Source organism: Chaetura pelagica, unplaced genomic scaffold (assembly GCF_000747805.2).
Source record: "Chaetura pelagica isolate M959 unplaced genomic scaffold, ChaPel_1.0 scaffold69, whole genome shotgun sequence".
NCBI classification, from domain to species: Eukaryota; Metazoa; Chordata; class Aves; order Apodiformes; family Apodidae; genus Chaetura; species Chaetura pelagica.
The window spans coordinates 5,018,082-5,032,335 of NW_009970724.1; the positions used below are offsets into that span (position 1 = coordinate 5,018,082).

General features: G+C 38.3%; 1 protein-coding gene across 1 annotated transcript in view; it reads left to right on the forward strand.

Moving 5' to 3' along the window:
- The window catches only part of LPHN2 (latrophilin 2), a 125,810-nt gene that overhangs the window by 44,172 nt on the left and 67,384 nt on the right, over positions 1 to 14,254 (forward strand). Inside the window, 1 exon segment of the mRNA XM_010006598.1 lies at positions 9,629 to 9,842. Within this exon segment, the coding sequence (XP_010004900.1) occupies positions 9,629 to 9,842 (214 nt within the window).

Here is a 14,254-nt window from a genome sequence, read left to right on the forward strand (position 1 = left end):
AGATATATATATTTAAGAAATCTGTGACCTGCTACGGTGAAGGACTATGTAAAATGTATTAATTAATGAGGAAATTACTTTTACTTCCACATCTCTAGTACTGGCGCAGTACTTCTGTCTTTCTGGATATTGAGTTCATACTTGAGCATGTAATTACGGTTTTTTTCCCTGTGTCTGATGCACAGCGTTCTTAGTCTTTTCCTTTATTATTTGTTGTATTAGGGAGTCTTTCAGCTATTAGATATGTGCTTCCAAATAGAAGTAATTAGTAAATGCAAAGTTTTCCTTTCTGTGTTGCATTATAATGTGTATTCATCTCTTCTCTTATTTTATGAAGTAAATAGCATTAATTATGGAACTCCTATCACATAATTATGGAAAATTGTTTACTTTCTGTCCCTGAGATTTCAGGGATCCCGATTTTTTTGTTACTTTCATTTGAGCACTCATTAGCTGGTTCTCTGAAAGCTGAGAGCATACTTGCATCCACATTTTGACAGTTGCAGGAGGCACAAATTCCAGAATTAAAAACCAGAATCCAAATTCAGAAACCCTGAATTTGAGTCCAGTAGGAATTTAGCTATCCTGTCATTTTAACTCCCTTGTCTTTCATGTTTGCAGCAAGACATATGGATATTCAGTTCCTTTATAGGTGTTTGACAGCAGTTTGACAGGGTAGCAGAGGTGCACATTGCCTTTATTTACTGTGGAACTGGTACTTCTGTTGCCATTCTACTCACTGCTGCCCAGGAAACATGGCAGAACTGCATATATTCCTTAGGACTTTTAAAAATTACCTATTTATTTATAAGCAATTAAATAGTTTTCCTTTCTTCATTCAATTTGTTCTTCAGAGAATGGTCTCAAGCATCTATGTAGGGTTATTCCATGATTCTCAGAATGTGCCAAAACCTTAGATTTGTTTTAAAAACTATGCATGGTATATCCCTCTCTTCTCTATAGTCATCTTTTAGAAATCAACAGATATTCCATAGAAGGTAAGATCAGGAAGAAAGCCTTTCACTCTGATAGGCATTTTCCAAAATCGCTTGCTACTTTCATCTGGTATCTATTTATGGGAGTATTTGAAGTGACTGCACGTTTTTCTTAAACTACATTCATCACATTGCTCTTCTCCTTGTTTTCAGAAGGTATGAATGTGTATTTTGGTTTAGCACTTTCATCTTCAGGATCTTGAGCCTTTCTTCTTTCTACTCCTGAGTCCTCAGGAACATTTCGGAAGCTCTACTGAATGAGAAGGGGGATTGCTCTGCTATTTGCATACTTAGCAAGCACTCTTTAAGTGGCTTGCTCTCATTAAAATTTACCACATAGTTTTTCCACTGTGTAATTATATTGTGACATTTGGCTCCACCACATCATCTTATTAAAATAAGACTATATGAACTCTTACATTGTTGCTTGATTCCATGTTAAATGTATATGTATTTCTATTTTTATATGAGAAAGTTCCCCCTTTGTAATTTTATGGCTGTGATCACAAATATCATCATATGGTAGCAATCGTACATTATTTTTAATTACATCTGTGATAATTTCTTAGCACTAGGCCTGTATTTGCTATTTTAAAGTCTGGCACTTGTAGAATAACATTTTCTTTAAAATGAGCCAGAATTATCAGGGTCAAATTTCTACATTTTAGTGTTACGAAACGTTTTGTTGTCTTAAACAGTTTAGGATATAACCCATTTAAGAAGCCAATGTAGACAGCACAGTAAGGGGTATTATTGGCAACCAGCATGTCACCTGCTGGAGTGATTTAGCTTTCACCAATGACATATTCCCAAGAAAATGGTACATCTCTGCGTGGTTTCTGTCAGCCTCTGAGGTGACAAGGCTTTGGGTTTCTTAAAGATGGGAACAAAAGCATATTTCTTTTGTCAGCTGTTCACTCTGAATGCTGCTGAGGGAAATCATACCCCCTTTCTTTCTCTTTCCCTGCCCCTCTTTAATGCATGGTTTCCAATAAAAAATGATCAAGATAAGTAGAAATACAAGTTGTTGTCAAAATACATTTTAATAGAAAATAAAAGAATATGTGTTTTTATGCTGCTGCCAGCATCCTGTGCAGAGGAAATAATTCAACAGGAAATCCTGTTGACATATCTGACACATCAGCCTTTGTGTTTCTTACCTCCCTGTTTCGGAGGTTGCTTCTGATTCAGAAGCTTCTCTTTCCTGACAGGTGGTGTGCTCAGGGAGTTCACTGTTGGTAAACTGGAGATAACCTCCAGGAGAGGGATTTACAGAGACCATGGGACTTACTTGCCTTGAGAAATTTAGAAGATATAATGTATTTAATGGCAAGAAGGAAAAGGGTAGAGTGCTTTCTGTGAGCTGGCAGAGGATCAAGTGTGTATAATGTGAAGGAAAAAAGGAAGGAGATTCTTACAGCCTGAGAACAGACATCTGGCTGGCAAAAGAGAAGAAATATCATTGACAGATGAATACTGTTTCAAACTGGGATAATTTTAGATCAAGAGGGCAAAGTTTTACTCTCATGCATACAGCTCCCACTGAAAGGAATGGGAAAGGTGCATACATACGAGAATAAAATGTGGTTCTAAGTGAGAACTGAACACCGTGCATATTTTTGCACTAGATATGTAGGCTTTCATGTTTAGCTCACGTGGTTTCCTTCTGCCATATGTAGGCATTGCTAAAATGCTGCCAGGAGCTAGGCTCTGGTTTGGTGACTTTCATTAAAGGAATTAGTGGTTTCTATCCAGTTTCAGTGGGGCTGGATTCAAAGTGCAGAAGCCCATTTTTCACAGTTTAGCATTAATTAGCACACTTGTGGCAGCCTCAGCAGGGAGGTGAACGATTAAATGGGCATGAAGACCAAACTATCTCTTTTCCCATAGTGGTGATTCCTTCAAAATAGGGCTGAGACATGATGGACTTACGTGGGGATGCACGCATGGCTGCAGTCTGAGCTGTTCATGTCCCGGGTGATTGAAGGACTTTTTGGTCTGCAGGTCTGTCAATGTCTCTTTTCTCTCCTGCTGTTTAGAAAAACCCCACACAAATCCCAACGAAAATACAATCCACAAAACCCCTTAATTTTGCGTCCTAGGAGAGTCATATTCTCGCCCTTCTGAATGAGGGGTGAGAGCTGTTTAAGAGAATTTAAATGAGAACCTTGCCATCTGTACACAGAAAGGCTCAATGCTGTTAACTTAAAAAGGCTGAGATGCTGCTGGTCACCTTAGGTTTTGCTGAATCATCCAACGAGGTACAGAAAACAGGTAAGCCCTGACTCTTTTTTTGCTGAAGAGAGCCTCACAGGGATGTTTTTGAGAATTGCATGGAGACTGGAAAACGTAAAAAGAAAATTTTAATAAGGCTCAGTGAACCTGGAAGGCAGGACCCATCCTGGTGTGAGTCAGAGGGTGTAACTCAGGCTTCTTGTCCTGAATTTCATTAATCAAGCATACTGTGCTTTAACTTTGTGTACACTGAATATAAAGTATATAATTACAGAAAATTACTTACAGTAATTCTGCTGTTCACACTGAGTCATGAAAAAGACCAAAATCTGACAGAGATTTTTTACGTTCTAAAATTTATTAAGATGATAGAGCAACTGAATGAAGTGTAAAAAATATTTATAGAAAGACATTATTCATTACTTAATATTTCTAAAAGCTTTTTTTTAAATAGCAATTAATATCTCTGTTTTGTAAGAGATAGATTTCCAGATTTTACTTAAGTAATTAAAATCTGAAACAGTATGTCTAAGAAGCTGAAGTCTAGAAACTGGTGTTAAAAATCAACCCTCACAGCCAATTTATTCAATGAAAAACGTGCCTTGCTTCAGTGTAATTTATGTGCATGTTTAAATGGTCAAGTGTGTACTTAAGGACTTTGCGCCTCTTTGTTAAAGTTCAAATAATGAACAGGCTTTCACATACCTTGTTTTGAGTTAATCCCATTGCATGAATGAGTTATAAAAAATAAGAAAGATGTCTCTTCATCACTAAATAATCCATTTTCTCTAGATGTCCCCTCTTTCCTGCATCATAAATGAAAATAATGAGTATATACTTTAAATGGCATAGAATACAGCTGTAGGAGAAGATTTTTGAAATTATGGCTTCCCGCCTCATTTTGCCCCAGCTGAACAGTGGGGTTTTGTCTCCCAGGCTGCAGCACTGGCTGGATGTGTGCTGGGTTTCCCTGAAAGAAGAGCTGAGTGCTGTGAACTCCAGACCTCTGTGCAGTATCAGAAGCTCTTACTGTGCCAGTGTCATCTTTTAATAGACATGCTTGCCAGGATGACTTTTTTTCCTTTAAAGATAGAATTAGAAAGCACAGTTGTCATTTAAATTGCCACTATTGTTGTAGTAGTTGGTAGTGATCTATTGGCTAAGATTGTATAATTTAAAAGCTGTATAACAAAATAACATGCCTGTCTGTATGAAATATATACAGCGATGTGAGATGGGGAGAAAGGTCTCTGTTGACAGGGTTTGTGGGATTCTTCAGAAACTCTAGGATGCTGAGGCTTTTCTGTGGAATTGTAAAAGCTTTGCGGAGCCCATGTTGAGCATTTGCATGATTTTCAGATGTCGAAGTATGTTCAGCTGTCTCTGTGCACCCTCTGTGTGTGCACGTACACACTTTGCTGGGAGAGGATTCTCAGCACAGTTTTTGTCAGTTTTTGCGTTTGTTGAATGTGTAGTATTGAAATGCCGCCCAAGACGCATCACTTTATCTTGTGTAGAACTTGAATCATCATGTTGCATGATTTAGTAAATGAAAAGAGATTGTGAAAGAGACAACTGTAAACATTCTGTTTGGAAAGATGTGCTCTTTTCAAAAGACCTTTCTGTTAGAGCCAAATAACACAAGAGGCAAAGTTTCCTTGTGCACAGAGACACTTATATTTATTTCTGCAAAGATTTGTTTTGAATTCTCAGTTCTTCCAGTATCTGCATTCTTTGAAAAAAATTTTATGTTTCAGTGTTGACTTTCTGTATGCTCTAAGTTTTAATCAAAAGTTCCTTGCTTCTGATGTTGAGGAGTACTGATGTTAGCCTGTTTACATTCCACTATTTTTTCTCTGTTAGGAGTGAACATTCAAATTGGGTAGTGCCTTTTTGCTTTTATCTACCAAACGTAGCACACACTCTTATTATTGACAGCTCAAAAAGATGGCATGCTAGTGGGCAGAATGCTGTGAATTATTAACTTTTCTTTGCACTTTGATTAGGTTATCTTTGTAAAGATAAATAATTTCTTATGAAGGAACCAAGTCTGTAAATAAGGTGGTATAAACATAGGTAAGACAAATTTTAGGCAAATAGTTTTTTAATGTATTTCTAAAACACAATTCTCAATTACATTTCTTTCACAGGACTTGCATTTTCTCATGTCACAGTCTAAAGTCTAAGAGGAAAGATTTTTTTGGTGATGTTTCGTTTAGATTTTTTTTCCCCATCGTGTTTATCTACATGGATTGATCAACAAAGTGTTAAAGAATGTGTATTACTACTGAAAATCCCCTCTACGTTTTTTCTTAGAAATGTCATTTTACAAAAGCTATTTATTTTGTTATTTTCATGAAGAGCCTGCACTCAACTAATTTGTGAGCAGGTAAAATGTGCGTATGTTTGCCAGAAAACTTGTCTATAATCAGAATAGTCAGCAGGACAGAAACCACGCTCTTTTTCTCATTAGGTATTAATCTTTGTCCACTTAAAAAAAACCAAACACAAATGCAGCACTGATTAATATATACAAACATGAATGAATCAGAGCATATGTCGCACTTACTTGAGTTAATGTTCAGGTTGTGCTGGAAGTCCCAGCCCTGGCACCAGAAAGGCCTCTGCAGTCAGGAAGAACTTTGAATTGCTGGGTGGTAGACAGCAGGAGCAGTGTCAGCCTTGAAGCAATTAACAGGAAGACTGAGGAATGTTGATTTCAACTGCAGGATGACAGCCAAACAAAATGGGTTTGTGCAAGGTGTACAGTAAGGCAGGCAGCAGGGTGAACACAGGTTGGTTAGAAAATGCAGTACTGAAAATATTCGTGAGGAGTTGCGTTGGAGATACGAAGTTACTGGTGTCAACAGTAATTACTGATAGGGCCACATACGTATGTCTAAAAAGCTCTGGAATGAGGTAGAACCAGGCAGTAGCATTCAGATTCAGTCGTTCAAACTTCCATCCTGTGGCAGTGCATCTGTTTATCAGGAATTATCTCCTGAATGTAAATGAATTTCAGTCCTAAGTCATTGCACCTGTTGCCAAGAGGTATTTATTCCAATCACTTGCCTAAAGCACAGGGAGTTATCGCTTCACATTTTATAGCTCCAAAAAAAGCTGTCGTTTCAAAATCATTTGTTCAGAGAGGAGAAAATGGAGCAAAACAGTTCATTTTACCCTAAGCACTGCTATTTGGCGGCATTCACATTTGCACGGCACAAAGCTGCAATATTGATTTTTTTTTTTTTTGCTCACAGGGCCTCCCACTAGTTCTTTCTTCGATTGTCAGGGTTGCAAGAGGGATTGAATTACACTTTTGCTTGTTGATATGCCTTTTTTTTGTTGTTGTTGTTGATCAGAAAAGAGTACAAATAAAGCTTCAGAATAAAGATCACAGCAACTTTGTTAGTGCACTTTACATTTATTTATTTTATTTAGTTAAAATTTGGTGATGTGGAGATTCCTTAGAGTGGTCTCCCCACCTAATACATGCTGCATTATTGTGCTTTACTGCTTGCTGCTTTTGCAATATAACATATTACGTTACAATCTCAGGTGTGTCCTTTGCTGCCTATGAAGTGATCTAACACTTCTCTAGTATTTTTAATGTTTGTTCTAATACAGAATTTCTCATGGATGCCTGCAGGGGAAAAATTGCAAGATAAAACACATTCATAGTACTTATAGCAGTTGCCATAGATGATGAAATAAGATTTTCAGACAAGCTGATCTCTGTAGCGAACTGTCTTGTATTTGGATTCAAGGTACCTCCTAGCAGAAGTGGAGGGTGCAGCAGGATCTGCAGTAAGAGTTCAGTGCTTGTCACAGGTAGCTCGGATTGGGTGTCTCAGCCCTGGCCCCGTAACGTCATACGTGTGTCGTGCTGCTGCAGACACTGTGTGGCAGCCACCAAAACCCCTGTGGCTGTACTCCGTGCACCCTCACCCCTACTTGCTCTGCCTTCTTGCAAAGAGCCCCTGTGGACAGCTGAAGCCACTGTTCCTCTCTTTGCTGATGGAACACAAAAGTGGGGCTGTGCAACCCATGTGACAGCACCTGCGGGGCTCCTGTGGGAAGCAAGAAGGGCAGGTGGGAGGGGGCAGCCAGGCTCCCTGGGCTATGCCATGGCAGTGCTGTGTGCTGAGGGCAGGAGATAGAGGCACCATTGCTGCCAGCTTGGAGGGATGTGCTATATGTGGACAGTGTTAAATTTGTCAGGAAGAGGTAGCATGTAGGAATGGCAGTCACTAGCAGCGTTACATTCAGTCCCAACGTGGCTGTTGTGATGGTAATTAATCAAAGGAGCTGCTATATGTACGTGCGGTGGGGGCTTTGTGCATACCCCTCTCTGTGCCCATTTCACACCCTCACTGAGCTGTGAGCAGCTCCTCCCTTCATTGTATTAATTTGCTGCATGGGAGGAACATGTAGGGTGTTAAAGCGATGGATTCATGTTTTAGCTCTTTCCAGCTTTCAGCTCCTGATACTTCAGCAGGCCTGTAATAAAAGTCCTTGCTATTACACATAGTATGTGCAGCCAAACCTACAGCCAGTAGGGAATCTGAGATGGAACTGTGTTGCCTTGCACATCAATGTGTGTCTATTAACTTATACTGGAACATATTGGCAGAGTAATGGTACTGGTTTCACGTAGGATATGCTTCCACAAAATATACAGTAAGGGCAGTCGTGGCTGCTGTGCTCTGGCCTTCCCCTTCCACTCGTGCTCGGGTAAATTCTTCCCCAGCCAAAGAGCTTGTCCGTTGAGACCTCATTGGTTCTTCTGCAGTAGAGGGAGGCTTGAGTCAGACCAGCCCCTTGAATTTGTTCACTTCACGAGTTGGACAGAAGCTGGTGCTGGTGCAAAGGGGAAGGCAGGGGCATGCAGACAGAGGAGGGGGAAATGGGAAGATGGGCTGCCAAGGAGCCACATCTTGACACTGGAGTGATCATTATCAACAACTCCTTTTTGCAGTCCTTACAAATAATAATCTTCATACAGTAGGAGTTTTAATCTGCAGATCATTAATTCAGTAGAAAAAGTGACAGCCTTTGGTTTGTGTGAATTTTTACTATCAAGGGATTATCTCAAGTTGTTCTTGATCTTTTTAGATCCTTGCTTCCTTGTCTTTTCTAACTTATCTTCCTTTTTAAGAAAAGTTTATTTTCTTTGCCTTCAAAACACTGTAGAGCTTCAACTTTCCATACGTGCTAGCTATTTCTCTTTGCTGTCACAACTTACTTGCAGCAGCCTGCACTGAAATATTTATGGCCTTGTCCTACTGTATTAGGCTGACTTCTTTTAAAATAGGAAATATCTGTAATTCTGCTGAAAATTTAGGAAGGATTTACTATTTTAAAGAAATAGCTAATTAACACCACCATGTTACCCAGCTTGTCTTCCAAAAGGCAGTAAAGCACAACGTTTTGTAAGAAACAGAAATAACATTTTAGTAATAATCCAGTAGCAACTGTGTGCAAGGAAGTGTAGTATGCAGATACGTTTTTTCCTGACACAGTATTTTTTGCATGAAGACATGTCTGTGAAAGACTAAACATCTGGTTGAATATCTGAACCATTGTTTTGTTTCTGAAGTATTTTGTACAGCTTTGTTAGAGAAGTTACCAGTTTTTAGAAAATCTCTCACGCAGAAAAACATGTTAAAAATGAGAGTTCTGTGAAACACACATTAATTTTGGAGGGATGGGGAAATTGTTACACAGTACACAACTTCAGTTGGCAGTACTGGTTCAAAATATTATCTATCTGTGGTTTAATTTACATGAAAGGCATAGTAGGGAACACTGAAGTTCAACTAGGTAAAGCATCAGCAGGTATATTAGATGTGGTGGCACAAACATATCCATGCTGGGGACATAAAATAGCTAAGGAAAATAAACCAACTGGTCCTGGAGAAGGGAAGATACAAATTAAGACAGAATAAGTTGGAACTATGACTTTGAGGATTGGTTTGTTTTGGGTTTTTTTTTTAGTCACTTTGGCATTTGCAAATCCTGCCTCCTCTGCTGCTTCCCACTTTCAGACTTAGCCTGACTGACTGCCCAAAGACGGAGAAAAAAGCAGAGAGAAAAGAGGTAGGAACAGAAACAGTCAATGTAGCTGTGCAGGCAGGTGTCACTTTTTGCCCTTACAAGGATTAGAAGAAGTGAAGGGGAATTTCCTCCTTTACCAGGTTAAGGACATAGTAGCGATAGTATAGGAATGTGAGAGTATCGTAGAAGATGCTTCACTTAATGTGGTGCCAGGTCAGACTGTTTGAAGTTGCGCTTCCTTTAGCACAGTGATAAAAATTAGTGCCTATTTAACAGAGAAAAGAACAGTTCAATGTGATACCTCCTTTAGGCTCAATCTCATTTCATTTTTCTTTTCTCAGGTTTCAGCCGAGCAGCACTACCGTTTGGTTTGGTTAGAAGGGAGCTCTCCTGTGAAGGCTACTCCATTGACCTCCGGTGTCCAGGGAGCGATGTTATTATGATAGAAAGTGCTAACTATGGACGAACAGATGACAAGATTTGTGATGCTGACCCTTTCCAGATGGAGAACACAGAATGCTTCCTTCCAGATGCCTACAAAATTATGACACAAAGGTAAAAATATTATCATTTTGATGACTGAAGAGGAAAAATGCCTGAATTAATACAGTAAGAGGTACATACTGTTGAAAATGCTGAGTTGTAGTTGCCAGCTTGCTATCAAGGTAGTATTATTTCTATCTATTAATATTAGAAGGAAATAAAAACTGCTAGTTGCAATTAGAAAGATTTTAAAAAAAAATCTGTGAGGAGAATTTAAAAGGCAGGAAGATAACTGCAAGGAGAATGGAACAATTCACTTACTTGGAGACTCCCTGTCTCCTTGTCTTTTAGGTGGCCAAACAGCACACTAAATGTGCCCTAATGACTGCTGATTTTTCAGTAACTTCTGCATTCCTTAGCAAGTTACATGTTTCGTACAAATGAAGTAAATTATTTTCACAGTTCCCACCTGTAAAATACATCCAATGGAAAATGCCAGAATTGTTAAAGCCCAGGATGGTTTTATGTCATTTCTGCATGTGTGTACAGAAGCCTATATGCGTATAAACATAAGTTACATTATGTCTTAGTGGCAGCAGTTGTCATTCAGAAAAGACAATCCATCAGAAGAGTGTATGAAAGTGTTTTTACCACAAAAGCTGCATCAGAACCAAGATTTCACAGTAATTTCTATGCTACAGGCAGCAGTCACCTAGTACTGACATTTTTGGAAATGTCGGCATAGATCAGTCATTGGCGTTGCTACTGCCTTAAACTAAAAGCCTTGAATAAGTTCAGGATTGGTGCGAAATTTTCCTCCCAATAAATTTTTCTTGGAGTAAGAAATCTGAACAAAAAGGGAATGGAAATAAGCTGGGAGCTTTGTGGTGTATGTACACAGACGTATCAAATGAATCATAAATTTGCCCAGCATGCTGTTCTCCTTTCACTGTGTTCTGTTGGAGCATGGTAGCACTCAGGAGCATACAGTCACATCTTAAAAATAATCTTCCATCTTGTTTTCCCATGCACTCAAGTGGCCATGAATGTGACTCTTAGGATTCTTTGTCATTTTCATATGAGTGCACGGATGTTCTCTACTTCTGTAGTTGAATATTTGAGCTAGATGTCAGGCTTCAATTTCAAATGCTGTAGAGAAATTACGGATATCGGATCAAATCCTTGTTCTGTGTTCAACCTGTGACATGTTCTGTGATCAGTAAGGGAAAGGCTCCGTTGCTGTGCTAGTATAAAGGTAATACAACTTTTTAAAGTCATGTTAGAATTATCTTTTTGTGGTTCTAGTTTGTTGTTGTTAATTAGATCAAGCCAGATTTCCATTGAGACTGCAGCAGCAATGTCATCATCCTCTAATCTGTCAACTCCCTTTGAAACCACCTTCAATTGCTTTTGTAAATGTAGTGCCTCTCTGTAGACTTCCTTGTTGTGTAAAATGCATGTTGTGTTTTGATCAAAGTCCTCCTTATGTTCACTGCAAATACACAGATTAAGGTAGTCAGAGACAAATGTAGAGGCACAATCTTGCTTAAAGTGACATTACACTGTTACTGGAAAACTGCAATTTCAATCCTCCCCGTTCAATTAACTGACTGTAAGTTTATGATAGCAGAGAGTGTTTTTGAACTTCCCCAGTCTTCCACTCTTGCCCTTTTTTCAGCAGATTAAAATGAAGTTGTAAACACATGTATTACATCGATACAGAAGATCTATGCTCAGAGAGTTTTTCAGGTTCTTGTTGTTATTTTTGGGGTTTTGTTGTGTTGGGTTTTTTTTCTGAAAAAAATTGCAAGATTGTTACTTTGCTTTCTATTTTTGTCTGGCTCTTATAGTAATTTGGAAGTTTGCTTTTGTAGTTTTCTTTTCTGCTTCTGTCATTAAGTAGAAAAGATATCTCTTGTGTTGTTTAATATTTTCTTCAAATTGTTCAATTTGTGCTATTGCAAGCATAGAAGAATACTGTCGAATTTAACTGCATTAGTGATCATAATTTTTTGTTGTCTAAGTCAAACTGTTGTTTGGTACTCAGCATATATCCTTGTTCTGGTATCTAAAGTATCACATCAGCTGTATTTTGATGGCAGCAACTGCATAGAAAAATCTCACCTGGAAGGCCTGTGAGATTCATTGGTTTGTTTGTTATTTTTTTTTCCTTCTTTTTCTTTTTTTTTTTATTTTAGCTGACTAGGAAAAACAAATCTGTTAGAACATTTGATCACAGTGATCTTCCATACCTTTAGAAATAAGCAGCAATAGATTCCAAACAGCTACTTAAAATCTTACAGTGTTTACTTTTAAGGACTAATGACATGTTTTTATCATTGCAGCCAGCAGTGTTTTCACCACAGCGTTTGACCAGTCAATTCTATTTAGACCTGCAGTTAAATTCATTCCATGGCAATTATTAAATTCTCATAATTCATTTGCAACATTACTCCACAGCTTTTGCACAGCAACTACATTTACTGCAGTTACAATGTGAAAACAGTAGTTTAATGAGATCAATACTGTGAAATCTGAAGACTAAAAAATAAGATGAGGTTTCCAGTTGAAGACAAAGCCATGTAATCACATGCCCTGCTCCTTTTCCAGAGAATATGATGTACAGCACATAAACTCTTGCGAGTGTCCATTGATGCATTAGCTCCCCTTTCTCAAAACAAGCTGCTTCTTAATCTTTTCTCCCTCTCTTTTCTTTCTTTTCTGCAGTTCTCAATAGACTTTTAACTTAATGCTTTACTAGGAAGCCTGACTGGAACACTAATGACTTCATTGCTTTGCTTTTACCTTTGTAATGTAGCTATTTAATTTTTAGTCCCTGATTGAAATTACATTCCAAATATTATAGAATAAAGTCTTTCAGATGTATTTAGATTCTGTATAAATTTCAAACTGGCACAATTAAAATTAAAGCTTTGAAGAAAGAGACTAGACCTTTAGAAAATCCCTCTCCCCTTTCACACTTCTCTGATAGTTAACCCCATCGTTTGCATACAGTCAAGTTTGAGACATCCTACCATGTGCTGAAGTCAAGTATAGAAAAAAGTTTATTTCTACAATATTTGGTGAGGGAGTAGTGTGAGTGGCAGAGGACCCACATTTCAGGCAGTTAGATCTTAAAGTAGACAGACTCCTTTGTGCTGCACTATCCTTTAGCAGGGACAAATCCTCCTCTTTTTAAATCAACAGGGAAGCAGAAGATGCAAAGCAGCCTGAGGAAATTGCTCTAGTTGCTTGCTCATAAAGTGTGCATGTGTGGCTGTAAGCAGAAACTACCACGAGATTTTGAAGTTGATAAGGCTAACTAGTACTGCTCTTTATAGGCACAGTGAAGATTTGAAAATTAATGGGATAAAACTGGCTTACAACCTAGTCTGAAATCCATTTCTGTTATAAGCAGACTGCAGGTGGATTGTGTGGTTATATTCAAATAGCCTGTGCATTTATGGGGACATTCTGCCTCCAGTGTCAACTTCAAAGGCCCACTCTGCAGGCTGCAACTGCAGGTGGATGGACCATAGCTTTTTGTTAAGACAGGCAGTAAGGATTACATAGGTAGCACCTAGTACTTGGATTTCTGTGTTATTAGTTTAAAATAAAAACAGATATTTCAAGGTACTTGTAAACACATACTTAAAATACATTTCGAAGGCAAAGGCATATTGTGTACGTAATTTTATAGTGGAACAGTAAGCTGCTAAGGTGTGTTTTTGCATGCTGGGACTGTTCTCTTCTGAATTAAAAATAAGCTTTTTTTAGGAGCAGTCATTTTTCCTAGTCCTAAACTTTTTGTTTAGGAAAACTTCTCAATTATTTTACAGGTTAGGCATTATAAATAGCTCTACAGTTCCAGTATGGTACAATTAGATATTTTTGCTTGTGTACTTAAAATACTTGGGTAGTGTGACAGGTAATAATTTTGAATAATGTAACTTTAAATCTTGATAAATCAAATATTAAAAAGAAGTCATGTCCATTCCAATCTGTACACTTGATTTTTTGAGTAATTTACAGATACCAGCTATTGATGTGTCTTGTAGAAAATTACATTTTGTATTTAAAGGATCATTTAAAGGATCACTTAGGTTGGAAAAGACCTTCAAGATCATAAAGTCAAACCATTCACCTTACTCTGCCAAGTTCAGCACTAAGCCATATCTAGATTACTTTTAAACGCAAGCAGGGATGGTGACTCCAACTACCTCCTTGGGCAGCATGTTCCAATATCTGACAACCCTTTCAGTGAAAAATTCTTCCTAATGTCTAGTCTAAACCTCCCCTGGTGCAGCTTGAGGCCATTTCCTCTTGTTCTATCACCAGTTGCCTGTGAGAAGAGACCAGTTCCTACCTGTTTACAACATCCTTTCAGGTAGCTGTAGAAGGCGATGAGGTCTCCCCTCAGCCTCCTTTTCTTCAGACTAAACAGCCCCAGTTCCCTCAGCTGCTAGTTATAAGACTTGTTCTCA